The sequence below is a fragment of the Protopterus annectens genome, chromosome 9.part0, assembly GCF_019279795.1.
Source record: "Protopterus annectens isolate FY-2018-M chromosome 9.part0, PAN1.0, whole genome shotgun sequence".
NCBI lineage: Eukaryota > Metazoa > Chordata > Ceratodontiformes > Protopteridae > Protopterus > Protopterus annectens.
Window position 1 is genome coordinate 148069405 of NC_056743.1, and position 17086 is coordinate 148086490.

Below are 17086 nucleotides of genomic sequence, written 5' to 3' on the forward strand. Positions count from 1 at the left end.
TCCTCTCAAAGTGCTTCAGTCTCAGACATAGCTAAAGACAATATCTATAAACATAAACATCAGTGTAAAAAAATGCTTATATATTCTTTTCATTACCCATCCCACACCTGCAAATACACTGTTATTTTACATTCTCTGGACAAATATTGCACATTTTATCTTCCTATATAAAATGCAAAGTGTATGCTTCTATAATGCTGTCTAAACTGAATGTGAATATTTTAAAAGCTCCTTTACTGTTATTCAGAGTTGAGACTTATATTTTCTACTTCAATCTCTGGAGACCTACAAAAGTGGTTTTAGTTCTTAAGGAATCTCTTCTAGGTTCTAGGAGTACAACATTCAGTCAGGCATGCTATATGCTTGGGGTTTCCTTGTGTTTTAATATGTGTGTGTGTGTGTGTGTGTGTGTGCACTCAAGTATGTTTTTGTGTCACAGAGAGACAAAGAAAATGTATGCCTACAATGTGGATTCTGAAGCTACAGTTGTGTTTTGTTCTATCACATTTTGATGCTTGTGTATAAAATTAAAGTGTGTAATTCGTGGATCTGTCAGTCAAAATACTTTTCACTTGAACAAAGCAAAAGTCTCATTCAAAAATGAGTCACTGTCACCATCATCATTACCAACAGACAATGCTACCCATTCTATCATGGGATAAATTCCAAGAATCTGGTGCTACCCATTCTATCATGGGATAAATTCCAAGAATCTGGTGCTACCCATTCTATCATGGGATAAATTCCAAGAATCTGGTGCTACCCATTCTATCATGGGATAAATTCCAAGAATCTGGTGCTACCCATTCTATCATGGGATAAATTCCAAGAATCTGGTCTCCCACCATTACTTGATTTGCCACTCTGAGTTGTGATAGATAGTGTTATGAGAAAAAAACATGTAGTGCTGTGTAACTGTCATGCATGTAGTACTGGGAGGCATAGCAAATGGCAAATGGCATCAAACACAAATAATAATTCCTTACAATGTAATTCATGCATGTGCATTTCATTTATTTATTTGGTTATAAACATGTGCTAGGGAAATGAGTTAGCTATACATAGAATATATTGCAAAATGTCTAATAAAGAAGCCATCTTGTTAATCCTGAAAGAATTCTAGCAAAGCAGATTAGGAGTCTAGGATCAAATTAACATAATGTATATACAAAGCTTATAGCCAGGAATGTTGTGAACTAGCTAAAAGCTAATGCTGTACAGACTCTTGGCAGTATCTACAAGGAGTTCTGAGTCTAATTAAATCAGGGATCCAAAGTTACAAAAAAGTTGTCAATGGTCATTACAATTATAATGTTGTGTATGATGTAAACCGGTAAGACAACTGAATACTCAGGATGGCTGCTAAACAGCTGAATATTCATGATAACTGCTAAAGTGTTGTGGAGAGCCACCTTCTGCCTTAGGATCTAGATATTAAACTGTAGCAGTTACTGACCTAAATAATTAGTCTACAACATAGCGCAACCAAAAGTCAGTATGTGCCCTTTAGTTGACGGGGATATATAAAAGTCTGTGGTAAGGGGGTACAGTAGAGTTTCATAACTCCTGATTAACTTGCTAGCAATTCATTAATACATGTTAAACTTCACAGCATATCATACTTAAAAGGTAGAGAGATAGAACCACTGGTCAGAAAAACAGGATACCCTTCAAACATCCATGGTATGACAGTTATCACAAGCTTCTGCTATGTAAAAGCTCATGTGCTACACTCTGGCCCAGCTAAAAGTCTATTATTATTATTGAATGTCCCCACAGTATACCTCACATAATACAGTGATAATAGTTCCTAGGCAGCATGATGACTTGTAAAATCTTGAAGCTCAAGCAGCTCATGTTCAATCCTTACTTCTGGTCATTTTGTCTATAGTTTGCATGTTTTCCCTTCTCTAAATGTTTTTTCTTCATTTCCTCCCAAATCTGTGTGGGTTGACTGGCTAAAACAAAAGTGTACCTATATGTAATACATTTGCCCTGATTGGTTGGTTACAAAACATTTGTCCAGATATGTGTTAGATTTGCCCTGATTGGTTGGTTACAAAACATTTGTCCAGATATGTGTTAGATTTACCCTGATTGGTTGGTTACAAAACATTTGTCCAGATATTTGTTAGATTTGCCCTGATTGGTTGGTTACAAAACATTTGTCCAGATATGTGTTAGATTTACCCTTGCCCTTGTTGGCTGGGTCAGAGCTAAAAGGGAGGAGACAGACCTGCCGACTTACCTGGTTTACTCACTCACACCTAGCAAATATGGAAAGTAACATCTTCAAAAGTCTACAGTATATATTCTGATTCTTGATAATCTTCTGAAAAATTAAGTTAAAAAGCATTAGCCAGATATAAATCTGATCAGCAGTAAATGCTGTTTGAAAGCACAAATAGTGATGTTGTTAAGGAAAAAACATTTTCAGTGACTCATTATATTCAATATAATGAAATCATAATAATAATATAATAATATATGCCGGATTTCGATTTTTGACTTAATTTTCACAAGTAACCTCAATATCTTAGAAACACTACAAACTATATAAATAGTCTTGGCATCACATTTTTTAGCCAGACTTGACATTTTAAGTGTCAACCATTTCATTCCTGGTTACTTTGCTTTTGAGATATCTGAGGGGTAACACTAATCACTGCAAGAGTTTCATTTTCATTCTATCATAGCTGCATGTAATTGGAATGCACCTGAATCTGAAAACAACTGTTATGGATTAACATCTGTAGTCCCAGTGCATGCAATTGGGACAGAATTTAAAATACTGGCTAATGGTGAATAACACTTCACTCCTACATGAGCCATGTTTGAATATCGGGGATTTATTGAAATATGAAAATGATGCTTATTTGCATAATCCACAATACAGATGATGCTCAGTTGCTTGCACTCTCTCTCTCTCTCTCTCTCTCTATATATATATATATATATATATATATATCTCTCTGCAGCTACAGTGTGACCATTAGTGACAACTTTTTCCAGTATCATCTAAGGCTTCAGCTGATAACATGAAAAAGTTGTAGGTCATTTGCTTGTTTTTTTTTTTGTTTTTTTTTTTATTTTGGCTGCATTAGTTATACTGTGTATCTACTACATATCTTCACAATAACAAAAAGTGGCAATATCTATATAGCCATGCAATCTACATTGATAGCAGCAGTTTGCTTCCTGTCTCTTACCGTAACATTTCACATGATGCCTCTCAATAACTGAGCTATAAAGATATAAATGAAAATATGAATATATGCATAAAAAGTAACAAATGTTAGTATCTTTATTGCTGGGTAGTCTGATTAAACAGTTTTAGCAAGATTGTTTCTCACAACCTGTGTTTCACTAACTGGCAACTTATTCAGTTTGGGAGGCGAGCCTTAAATAATGGCAGGAAGCCCATTATTTTCATGACTTCATGGGGAAACGTATCTAAATGATATGCAGATTTTAATCAGATAACAAAATGAATTATACTGTACTAAAAGCAAAAGTCTTTTTTATCTAATGCTTTATCTCCCTCATGGTGGTTTTCCCCTGACTGCTTTGCAGTGTACTTGCATAGCATGTATCTGTCGAGTGGTAAAATAATCATCTCAGTAAATTTGGATTTATTCCAATCTCTGGTCTGCTTCTCTGCCATACAGATTCTGCATTCCAACAGAGTCCATATCAGCAATATACATTCCTTCGACAATCCAACCCTTTATCTTTAAAAATGAATCTCTTACGACAAAATGCAGATGGCACATACTGAACGTTATGCATTTTAGTCCATCATATGCAAATGAGTTTAATGTATTATTATAATAAGATACAAAGTTAGAAAACATAATTTGTATGAATTTTTAACAGCATACATATTCACTTCCATGAAGTGTACAAATGTGACAAATGCACTGGTGTTTCACTAATGAAGTAAATGCATGTGTATTTCTAAACCATGGTGGTGCACTTATGTGCACACTTATCTGATGCTTCTTCACCTGTTCTAGACATAGAAATGTGTCATTCTAGATAGTGTTTGAGATGCACAATACATTCATTGAGAAACTGATCTAGATAGTGTTCGAGATGCACAATACATTCATTGAGAATCTGATCTTAATGTCACTTTAGAGCTAAATCTAGTATGATAATCCCATGACCTTCAGAAAATTGTATATCTTCTTATCCGTACATAATGTGCTTGGGTAGTAGCATGAATCATATATGCTCTTGACAGCAAGGATGAATGTCTGCATGCATCATTCTAGTTTTATGGTGTATTTTGTTACATATTTCACATATCCCAGAACTATTACTGGTAAAATGTGTGGAGCTGTGAAGTGCACTTTTTGAGTATCATTTGTTACCTGCATTTGCAGAAAAGATGCACAACACAAGTAATACACCACAGTTCTGCAGCATGAATATGGTTACAAACATAAATTTTGATGTATGTCTAGCAGTAAGAGTAGAATATCCAGGTGATAACCTATAAATTGGTAATCAGTTACTCTCTGCAATCCATGTTTGATTTTCTTAGCCTCCCTTTGTCAACTGTATGACTCTGAGCAAGTCACCTAACCAAATAATGCTCTTACCCAATTGGGAAATTAGACTAGACTCCTTACTGGTCTCCTGCACCATATGCCTAGTAACCTGTGCACAGTAGACATAAACAGAAAATCTGAATTAAAACACACACACACACACACACACACACACAAAAACAAGAAACAAACACTACAACCCATTACTACACAGTCACCAACACACTATCTGTGCTTTTTGACTCAACAAGCCACACAGCTCTTTTACCACCTCTGTAGCTGGTTATCAGTGGAACTGTAATGAATATGTGCCACATAAAAGCATACACTCACTTCTTCTATTTAAGTACATGTATGTCTATGAAGAAAGGGTTGAATGATGCTTTCATATGTTAACATTTATCTAAAAATCATGTGCTGACCTTTTCATATAAGCAGACAGTATTAAACAGGGAGCAAAGACTTCATCCCTTTGTCTGCTGTTTTGAGTCCTTAAACCTCTAGTTGAATTCTCTATTCTGTAAAGGACATTTCTCTGGCAAATACCACCAGTTCACATCGGTAAAACTACAGGATAAAGCTATGAAGTGTTGTAGGGTTCAACTTGGGTTTGTTCCATGGATACACATCAAGTTACTAACAGCATGTCCCTCAAACCCATAATTATTATGACCCAGTCATTGAAACTAATTTAAACAAACCTCAAAGACAAACTTTTTTACAGAGTGTCAAGCCACCCCCCGCACCCCCACCCATGTGGAAGGACACCCCCAAACTGATATATACCAACTCTGAGGTTGTATAACAATGGAGACTATTGGTGAAAGATGTTTGACATATATGTGTTTGCCAAAGCTGCTGTTAGTATCGTTTCAAGAACGCAATTCCATGTATCTACCCCATTGTTTTGGACAAGTCACTTAACCAGAGGGCGCTCTTAGTTAAGCTTTACAAAAAAAAGGCACCTGTTTAGTGAGCCTATCTTATTAGAAAATGGAAATTATAAAAATATGTACTTCCAGAAACAAGTCATATGACTAATTTATTCTGTTGTTTTTCATTAAATGGCCTCATGTCTCTGATGTCCATCTTAGGCAGATTGCCACATAGCATATAGAGTTCTTGGAGTTTGTGTTGGCAACACCCAGTCTTCCTAACAAGGAGAATATAATGGATTATCTTAAAATATATCATTACATCTGAAAGTTGCAGGTCACAGATAGGAAGGGCCACCTTATTCACAGATGGTCTGATAGTGCTCTTGGCCTCCTCATTTGACAGCTTGTACATTCATTTTATGACTTCTCTTTTTATTTATTTACCTATTTTCGAATTTTACCTAGTTATTTCCTTCTTGAATATTGCTTATTTTATTTCTTATTTTACCTAGCTGTTTCTTATTTGGCTAGTAGTATAAAACATATGTTACACTAATGTTTCCTTTCATTTGTCTTTGTTTATGTGTTTATTCAAACTGCCTCTTCCAAATAAAAACGCAAGTATTTTACTCCTTACTGGCTCCCTACATGTGTACCAGAGCTGTTTTACTATTCTTGGAATGCTGGAATGGGTTTTGTCACTGAGGTGGTCAGAGCTGTTAACACCATTAAGGAGAAATTCTACCAGTGTAAGTGGTGTGATCATGATGGGTAGCACTTTGCAGAGAGCTCTGCACCACTGGCTGCAGTTTCAGTGTGTGCCCATGCATGCATTTTGCATTAAATATCTAGAGAATATCCACACTTAGTGCTGTCTGCAGTCACTAAACAGGATCATTGTGTTTGTCAGTTTTTATGAGCTGTTGTTTTAGATGTATTTCCATTAGGTCTTCCTTTTAGAGAGTCATTCCTACATATCAGCTATATTAGAATTGTATAAATCACACATGTTAATGTTAATATAACACCAAATCATTCTGTTAGTTACACTTTTTATAACTGTCCTAGCAAGTGGCAGTCCTAAAAAAGAAAATATTTTTTTTAAACAAAAGTAAGTCAGCTAAATTTTCAGTCACAGTTCTGTTTGAAGTCAGGCACATTCTCCCTCATACTGCAGAGAAGCCTAATTACAACATTTCATTCCTACTACAGCATATGACAGCACCTAAATGTAAGGTAGAATGATATTTTGATGAGAGGGTATACTGCAAGAATAATAATAATAATTATGTGTTTCAGGGTGGGGGGATATATTTGATAGGCTAAATTCATGTTCTTGTACTTAGATTTGATCTGGGGAAGGAATCTGTGTAGGCATCCTGTAACACATGGTATAGCGCCTTGCTTCAAAGTATTTTCAGAAAGACTGTTGAGAATACCTGTGCAACTGTAGGAAAGGTTTCTACGGGGGATGGGTACCTGACATGAAGGTTTAGATATGATGACAGGTGTAGATTCACAGTTTGAAAATGCGATGCACAATTTAACTCATTATTGCATGTTGCGCTGATTTGCGTATACGTCAAAGAAACAAAAAGATAGTGAGTCATTCAAATACTCAAAACAATGTTACTTGCAATTATCATTTAGTAAAGGTTCATTTCAGTGCCATAATATAAGGAGACATTTTCCTGTAAGACTGTGGTTCTTTCTCATTGTGCTGTGGTATTTCAGTTCTCCAGACAGTCTTTCGTTTGTGATTAATTTGCATTCTTTACACTTTCACTTGTCAGGTATAAACGAAACTGATCTGCTTAGTATTGCTTTGAACTGAAGATATCCACTTTCCAAATTAAGGCATGCAAAGTACAAAAGCAAATAGAAAAAAGAAAGAAAAATGAAAAAGGAAGACTTGCCTGCTGTAATCACTGCTTTTTTACCGTTACAATCTCTTCATCCTCTGTTTGTATCAGATGAGTAGTAGTGTGGCATTAGAGGACGTAGTTTTAATAATACTTTGTGGATATATGTACAAGCAGTGTTTGGCACAGTGTTTTCTGTTTAAATAACATGATCTGATCACCTTTTGGCAGGTTAATAACTACAGCCTTGGAACAGATGAGTACAGCATTGCTTACAATTTGTCACTTCACGCAAACAAGTAAAAACAACTCGCTTCCATCAAAATTATTGCATCAGAATAAAAAACACACACTGTTTTATAATAATCTGTTCCTGCAGTTTATTTTGTTGTACCTCATAATAATCCCCCTGAACTTCAGAAAGAAAGAAAAAGAACTGAATCCAACCCAGCATGTCATCTGCATATTATTGACGTGTTTATTAGTTTCAGAAACATCAGACATGAACTTCAGACATTATCAGGTGAAATAACAATAATACGCTAGCCGATGTGAAACAGAAACTCACTGTGCTTTCAAACCAGCTTATTGTGTAGCTGACAGCTGAAATCTCATCTGATTATACAAGAAGGTGTGCATGAACATATGCTTATACAGTAAACATGAAAGCTGTGAATATGCTACTTGGCATAATTTTACATTCAAAGATTAGAGAATGGGAGATTTTACTGTTAGAAACATTTGCGATGAACAATAGAGGGGCCAGATTCCTCATACTCATCTTTGCTGATCCACATTTGCTGAAATGTTGATAATGATGCCAAAATAGAGCCTCCTATCCACACAGAATATTTACGCTCTGGTGGAGATATCATCTAGGACAGAATATGGTTTAAGAATTAATTTAATTGCAAACTGTTTCTGTTTTTTTTTTATTCATTTGCATTTTTTTAGATAAAATGTTCCATTTAAAAACAAACATTGCTTTATTTACATTAACATCCATGCTTTCTATTCGTTTTTGAGTGCAATAAACAGCTGCTATTGGTGATAGTACCTAGAACCACTCATGTAGCTACATAGTGAGTGCCAGCAAGAAAATGTGAAACCACTGCATTATAAGTTTTTACCATTCACAGTGTATCATGTCAAAACATCAACTGCCAAATGGAAGCCCCTGCAGACAAGCAAAATAAAATATTAATGCTGTACTGTGTATTAGCTTTAGCTGCCGTGTCTTACTTATGTAGTGTATACAGTATGTAGTTGTAACTGAAACAAGGATCCTAGAGTATTCAGAGAAACAAAATAACAAATGAGTTTCAATCAGTACAGAAATTACATGTTTATTTCAGAAAGACAACCCCCCCAACCTGCAGCCTCCTACACTGCCAATGTGTTATAACTGGGTTCTCACTGTATGTTGCATAACTGTTAGTGTTATCCTTGCAGCAGACATAATTTAAGTGCAATTACAAGGATATACATATATATATATATATATATATATATATATATATATATATATATATATATATCTTAAATGTAAAATTGCTGTAGCTCTGAACATTCCACCTTCTCCAAGGTGTAACATCTTTTAAAGTTATTAAATATAAGTATCAGGGATGTGAAGGGAGAAGCCTCCAATATCAGGAGCTGCAAGAGGGGAGCTTGGTACATTTAGTGTTGCTTTTTGTTTTTTTTTTCTTTTAGAGTTTCCAGGTGTATCTTAGTACCAGTAAAAGAGACAAGACTGGTTTACCCAGGCAAAATGCTCAGTAGAGGTAGAAAATGCACCAGAGAGTGAAATCCCTTCGCCTTATCAGCCAGCGTCCCGTAGGATCCCCAAAAATATATAGTAGACACTCCAAATAATCGGTTGACAGAAGTTAATTTTATAGTCCTTTATTGTTATATTCAAGCACTACTTATTGTTACAGATGGATACATGGTTAAGTCACTGTATTTATTGTCTAGTAAATGGGTGTGGCTAGGGCCAGTAGCCAATCAGTGTGAGTAGGTGTGTAAAAGTGAGCCGAAGCCTTTATTCAAATTCATGATGAAAGGTTAAACCAGCCCTCACACTCCCATAGGATTAACAGAGAGATCATAAAATACCAATCAGAATTGTTACAATTCCATAAACAGCTTAATTAACTTTTGAGCGTTCATTCACTAAAATGCATTAAGTAAAAACAGGAGTGTCTACAAACCAAAGTAATTTAATTCACATGTTTAAATTTGCATGTTTAAAGTGTCAGCTGGGTGCCTAATTAAGTTAAATACACTAAAATGTGTGGCACTTTCAAATTTCTTCTTCAGGGATGCAACCATACTCTAACGGGAACTGCAGTGGGTCTCAAGAGGTTGAGTGATGGTGCCTTTAACAAGTTTCTAATAGTTTTTTAACAAAAACTTAATAATTGTAGAGAATCATGGTAATTAAATAGCAACATCAACCACCCTTAAGCCAACCAAAATACTAATAAAATCCAAAAAGGGCTTAACCCACAACCACAAATTCCAGGTAAATCCTCTTTAGTCTCTTTACCCACTCAAGGAACTAATCCAAAATGAAAAAAACAATAAAATTAAGTTTATTAAGTGCTTTCATCTCACAAAATATTGAGACTTCTTCAGAACAGCTTTTACATCACAAGACACAGTATAAATAAAGCTGATAAACTAATTAACCCCACAATCATCCAACTAACCAAGCTCTCTTAAAAGCAGTTTTCTTAAAAAACACCAAAAATATTCACATATACAAACCTCTTACAAAAAACATTAAATCATAAAACATAAACTATTCCAAAAATATAAACAATTAATCAAAAGGTGTTATTCATTTAAAACCTGACTTTTAAAACACCTTTTATAATTGTTGTCCCTTTATTTTCAGCATAGGGAAAATATAAATGTTTTTGTTAAGTCCTGGTGGGTTACTGGCATTTAACTTAAAGTTGCCACAATAATTCCCTTTTTTTCAATTTCAAGTTCCCACCAGCCTCCTGTAGATTTTTTTGAATAATATCTAAAATGCCAAACTTGAACTTAGTAAAACCTTGACAAAGCAAACTGTGCTTAAAAAGTGCATTTCTGGAATTATTCTTAGCTATTGCATACAAAGCTCATAAATCCTCTTTTTTAATTGTCTTTCCACTTTCCCAATGTAGAAAAAGCTACATCTAGAACAAATTGCAATGTATACTATTCATCTGGTGTTGCAATTACCATTCTTTAGCATGGATTCAAAAGGAATATTTTGTACAGAAATACTAACTGCTTCTAAAATAAAAGGACATTGTTTACAACTTGCACATTTGACCATACCCTTAAATGCAATTGCATGCCTGGTTTCAACTGCTCAAAGAAAAATTTAAAGTTCTTCCCCATGCTGAATACAAATTGTGCTGTCTCCCTTAGGGTTTCTACCAATTCTGGTGCGGTCTTAAAAATTACCCAGCTCTTCCTTATTATATCCTTGATTTCCTTAAAACTGTGACCAAAGGGTACCACCATACTGGCCGTTAGATTAAAAGTCCCCTGTGTTTTATTCCTTAGATTCATTATTACTTCCTGTTACTACATAATAAAGGTTTAAATCTTTTCCCCCAACCTTGCAAAATTTCAGCAACCATATTCTGAATTAACCCAAGGATGGGTACCCCCTCTGAAAACATCATTTTCACCACCCCCTCCAGGAAAACCACTTAGGACACACTCAGTCCTGAGGACAGCTATAAGTGCTCAGCAGCTTCTCTATTTATTTCCTGCAAAGAAAAGAGTTCAATCCTTTCTAACTAAAGTTATATCACTGCTTAGGCATGGAGACTTTATCCCATCTTCACCCCCACTCTGAACACCAGCTATCCCTGTGACTGGCCCATCCAACTCTGAACACCTGTTTTTTTCTAGTGGGCTAATTAATTTTTTTGAGTTATATTATTAATATTTTAAGTGCTTCAGTTATGAAATAATCTATTTACTTATTAGTTAAAACCCCTCCTTCCCTGTGTTTGGATATCTGTAGATTTTTAGGTTGGGAGTTGGACTAGTGCAGATTTCCACATTTTGCCACAACGAATCGCTGCTTTCCCGATTAACCAGACCAGTGCCTACAAGGTTTTTTGTCTCTGACTTTGGCCCCTTTCACCAATCAAAACTGCTCTATTCCAATCTACCAAAAAGAAAATAAATTAAATTCATTACCGTGATTCGGTACAATTATTAATTTTTTTGTTACAAACCTATTAGAAACTTGTTAAAGGCACCATCGCTCATCTTCTTGTGCTGGGGCACAAGGTGTTAAAACAACATATTGCATGTGTAACAGAAGTTCGAATTATTATTTTTTTATTAAAATTCATCCTTTTCTCTTTTTAGTCTCCTTCGTCTCGTGTAGGGTATTTTTGCTTTACTTAACATGTTTCCTGTAGTTGTTTAATTAGTAGACCTGCAAATGAAAAAGTCCCCCCCCCCCGAACAGGACTCAAACTCCAACTCAAAACATCGTTTCCATATAGATGCAGAGTCTGTCTTTATAATGGCTGATTTACCATCGCTGGCAATATAACACTTCAGCACAATTCACCAAGACAAGTTTTGATCATTTACATAGTTGCCTGAAGAAGGTTAATGTAAATATAAGCATTGCTGTGACATCTGGCATGGATAATTTTTTTTTTCATTTTATACATTTTAGGTCATATTTAACAGTTTGACATTTATTTATTTATTTGACATTTGTTGACCAGGAAAGTCCAACTAGGACACAGCCTATTATCAGCAGAGGCCTGGGGAGAACCACTCCAGATGCAAGTCTTTGGAATGGGGGAGGAAACCAAAGTACCCTGAAGAAAACCACGAAAATGCAGGGAGGACATGTAGATTCCACATGGAAGGCACCCCAACTGAGAACTGAACCAGAGAACCTCTTGCGATGAGGTGACAACATTAACTACTGCACCACTGCAACACCCCATTAAATTCATTGTTGAACGTTCAGCAGGTATTGCAGCATTCCACTGGGAGTTATCACAGCATATGTTCCATAGGAATAATTTGTTAGTTAAATCAATATAATTGCGCTAATTTGCATTTAACATAGTACAATTTCTAATATAATGCATAAAACTGGAATCAGTACAGCATATAAGCATGTCTGCAGCAGTGCAAAGTATCTTTTCCACATGGTGCCTAATTCTCAGACTCTGTATCAGACGTATTTTAATTTTTTTTTTTTTTGCATATTTGTGTCTAGCTGAGTATATTGGAATAACAGGCATTTTGTTTGTTAGTCCGCTACTGAACCTCATAACAGGTCCCCCCTCATTCATTTAAAAAGTGATATCACAGAGATCATGTGCCTACATACAAAAACAAACTGATAACAGGAACAAAGAAAACCAACAAAGACAAACAGTCCTGTACGGCAACAAAAGCAATCCAACCAGGGATAAAAAAGACTGCACTTTATTCACCAAAAGCATCAAGAAAAAAAAATACCAGAGTTAAGCACTTTCTTCACTTAGACCTCATCAGAACTAACAACCAAACAATTCCTATTTTTTATATACTGGTTTAAAAATTTTTTAACCTATCAGCTCATAAATTAATAAATTGGTTAATTGATTCACACCCCCTTCAAATTTAAAATTTCAATACAAAACAATTAAATCCAAGATTAAACACATATAAAAATATGCTCTTATGTAAAGGCTGTTATATGCCATAATGTCTCATTTTGAATAATATATATATATATATATATATATATATATATATATTCACTTTATAATCCCAAAATACTGAAATATCGAATTTCAGTATCTCGAGACTATAAAGCCAAAAACTCACAAACCTGAAACCTCAAAACTGAAAAATTTAAAACCACGAACATCACAAAAACAATACACCACACAAACACAAATACACCTACTTCCCGACACTACAACAAACCAAACCAACACACACAAACACAACAAAACTAACATACACACCCTTGCTATAAGCAGGGGGGCAAGCCCCCCTCAACCCCCCCACCCCCTACTTATATATAGTAACTCCAAGGTCGCACTAAAAAACAGAAGACAGCAAACCCACTACCACACATTCTACACCCCCCTTACACAAACACACATCACATGCATACAAACACGACCACTCTCAACACTTACACACTCACACTTTTACCTACCTACCCTAACCCATACCTAAAACTCCCCAACACACTCACACATACACAAACCCTCCCAAAAACCCTTAAAAAACATTACACTTACCAAACATGCCATCAACACTGCAGGTTCGAGATTTCCGTATTCGACATTCTGAAGATTCGTGCAACTGCAGATTCAACACTTTGTCTCGAGATACTGAAATTCGATATTTCAGTATTTCGAGATTCCAAAGTGAACCCATATATATATATATATATATATATATATATATATATATATATATATATATATATATATATACACACACACACACACACACACACACACACACACACACACACACACACACACACACACACACACACACATACCTACGAGATTAAACTTCTAAATATCTTAATTTCAATATACAACTAATGGAGCAATAATCATTGAGCCCAGGTTGGGGTTTGGGCATCTAAAATAAGTTGTCACTTCAATTCACAATATTTAAATGCTCATCAACAAAATATCTCCTATCTTCCTTGAGAATTCGTTCTATGACTGTGAATTTAAACCTATGTGTTGGGAATGCTATCACATGCCTGGCCAAAGCATTAGTGTTTTTGCCTTTTTGATATCACTCAAGTGCTCATGCATCCTTTTCTTGAGTTTCCTAATAGTTTTTCCAACATAAAATACTGAACATTGTTGGCAACAGGCCACATAGACAACCCATCTAGATTCACAACTGAAATGCCCTAACACTTTGAGCATCCTACCATTAGTAAAATGCACAAAAGCAGTCCGGACAAGCACCGTAAAGCCCAAAAAAATGTTAAAGTCCTTATTGTAAAGGCTGTTTGCAATACAAGCTGTAACACTGAAATTGAAATCCACTTGCACGTATAAAGCCACACTGAAGTCGGAAAAACTTAAACCTTAATGCACTTTATTGTTAAAACAAGTGTTTTCGCTGTGGTTAAAACTACAGCTTCATCAGAGGCAAAAGTAAAATGCAGTGTCAGAGTCAAGTTTTTATGCAACACACCCACGCCTTAATTAGTAATGCAATCACAATGAAGGCGTGTTAGCAGCATTTCTTGCAAGAGTAAATTCAGGGAATGAAAGCTCTGTTTAGGAGCATTCTCAAAAGTATGTAGTTTCATACTTTTAAAACAGTTGGAAACCATAAAACATTGATGCATCAGCAGTTTGTTACGTTCATACACCAAGCAAATGTGCATTAAAAGCATGAAAGTGTGTAAGAAATATATACACAATAAAAGCAATGCATAACAGTTCTGCATATAAAAAATGTTTATAGAAAAGTGTTTGTAAAAAAGTATTTAGTGAAATCACTACCTGCAACTGCAGTTGGAAGCCTTGCTAAGTATAAATCTTAACAGTGGTGGAAAGTATATGTTACTACAAATTACTATTAAAGTAAAATAAAATGAAGTGAAAAGTGAAGTAAGACAAAGGTAAAGGAGTTATCTTTTATAGCTCCTCATTTTCAGGACACAAGCTATATTGCAATGTTCATTCAAACCTGGGTACGAAAATGAGTCTAGTAATATTTGCCATTCTAGCTCCTTATTCTCCAAAAGAGGTACTGGACCCCCTCTTTCTGTTTTCTTGACCTGGTCAATTGCAATAAAATGAAAGCTATGTCCTTGATGTTTCATTACGTGTTTAGCTAAAGCGTTTTCTTTTTTCAGTTTCCTTATGGCATAATCATGTTGGTACAGCCTGTCCCGTAGTCTCGGTCAGACTTGCCTATGTAAAATGCTTCACAGCAGTTACACTTAGCTAAATAGACTATGGATCTAGAATCACAGTTAAGCTTATGTGTAATGTGGTACTTTTTGTTGCGTATTACAAAGGAATTGGAAGCCTTCACAAAGTGGCAATAGTTACATGCCCCGCACTGAAAACAGCCTTTTGTTCTAGTCATTAGCTCCGTCTGTTTACTTCTTTCTAGCAAAGTTTTCAAATTATTGCCTCTCCTATATGCTATCAGAGATTTTGTGCCTAACTTGTCCATGAGTTCCTCATTATTTGTTATGTAATACCAATTTTTATAAAGTATTATTTGAATATTCCTCGAGTCAATACTGTAATTTGTGATGAAACTATTTACAAACGAGGTCCCTGTTATCTCAGTGTTGGAGGTTGCCCTAAGAAAGGGTATGTTCTCCCCAACCCTCGGATTAGCCTCTAAGTCTTCCTCTTGTCCACTGAAAATTTTGTGTGGAAGTAAGGGTAGAAATTGACCTTCCCTTCTTTTATTATTGACCTCATCCAGTATTTCTTCAAATAAAGTATTTGGGTATCCTCTGTTGGTGAACATTACTTGCAAGATTTTACATTCTTCTTGGAATAGTATCTCATTACTGCACATCCTGGCTGCTCGAATTAGCTGTCCCTTTATGATAGCCTTCTTTTGCTTGAATGGGTGGCAGCTGTTGTAATGTAAAAAGGAGTTGCAGTAAGTTGGTTTTCTGTATATCTTTGAAGAATATTCACAATTGTTAACTTCTTTATACAAGTGAACATCAAGGTAGTCAATGCTTAGCTCTGAGAATTTAGATGTGAATTTTAAAAAGTCAGTTGTGTTATTAATAGAAGAGACAAATTCATTTGCTAGTGTCTCATCGCCATCAAAAAGGATGAAAATATCATCCAGGTATCTTGTGTAGAACTTGATGCGGTTCATTGTGTTAACGTCCTTAAGAATGTTGTCAACCTCCCAGTAGGCCATAAATAGGTTAGCTACTGTAGCACCACATGGGGATCCCATAGCTACACCTTGTTTCTGGAGATAATATTTCCCATTAAAGATGAAGAAGTTGGATGTGAGTATGATGTCTAAAAGTTGGGATACTAAATCAATTTCATTTTTGGGTGCCCCCAAACAATCTAACATCAGTGAAATCCATTCAATAGCCTCCAAGTGAGGTACAGACGTGTATAGATCTATGACGTCGATAGTGAGGAAGTTCAGTGAGTCGCTGTAATCAATTTCACTTATCTTTTTTAAAAATGTCCACGAGTCCTTGCAAATGTGTGATATTTTCTTAATATATTTGCTCAGGATAATTTCTACAAGTTGGGCACTGGGGTATGTAAAGAGACTGCTATCAATCAATGCCGGATTGGTGGATTAACCAAGTTTTATGAATTTTGGTATACCAAAATTACTGGTGTCCTAGGCATTGTGATGTCAATGTAATTGTAGGTGTCAATATCAATGCACCCACTAATAAATAGGTCCCTTAAAAACCCTAGTCCTAGAAGTTGACATGTTCATCTCATTCAGTGACGATGAACTATAAGCTGGACTATCGAGCACAGTTTCAATTTTACTAATATATAGGAAGTTGTCAAAGATTACAAGCCCACCTCCTTTGTCAGGTTTTACTACCCTGACCGGTGCTTTACATAAGTTTTCCAAGCCTTGTAGTTGTTCTTCTGTGATGTTATAGTCTAACCGGTCATTTTAGTATGTGAAAAAGTGGCCATTTGTCTGAGGTCCAATTCACAAGTTTTTCAAAAGTGTTAAAATGTTGTGTAGTGGGGGTTGTAAGTACTAGCTAATTTCAAATTAGTATTCATGTTAGTAACAT

The 17086-nt window shown here is 35.5% G+C and overlaps 1 protein-coding gene across 2 annotated transcripts in view; it reads right to left on the bottom strand.

Annotated features, from left to right (window-relative positions):
* Positions 1-7751: 7751 nt before the first annotated feature.
* The window catches only part of LOC122811089 (actin, aortic smooth muscle-like), a 534944-nt gene continuing 525609 nt past the window's right edge, over positions 7752-17086 (bottom strand). Inside the window, exon 9 of one of the 2 annotated variants that reach the window (XM_044082666.1) lies at positions 7752-8171. In XM_044082666.1, the coding sequence (XP_043938601.1) occupies positions 8028-8171 (144 nt within the window). In that variant the 3' untranslated portion in view covers positions 7752-8027. The remainder of the gene's footprint in view (positions 8172-17086) is intronic. The other variant, XM_044082668.1, reaches the window with a different exon arrangement.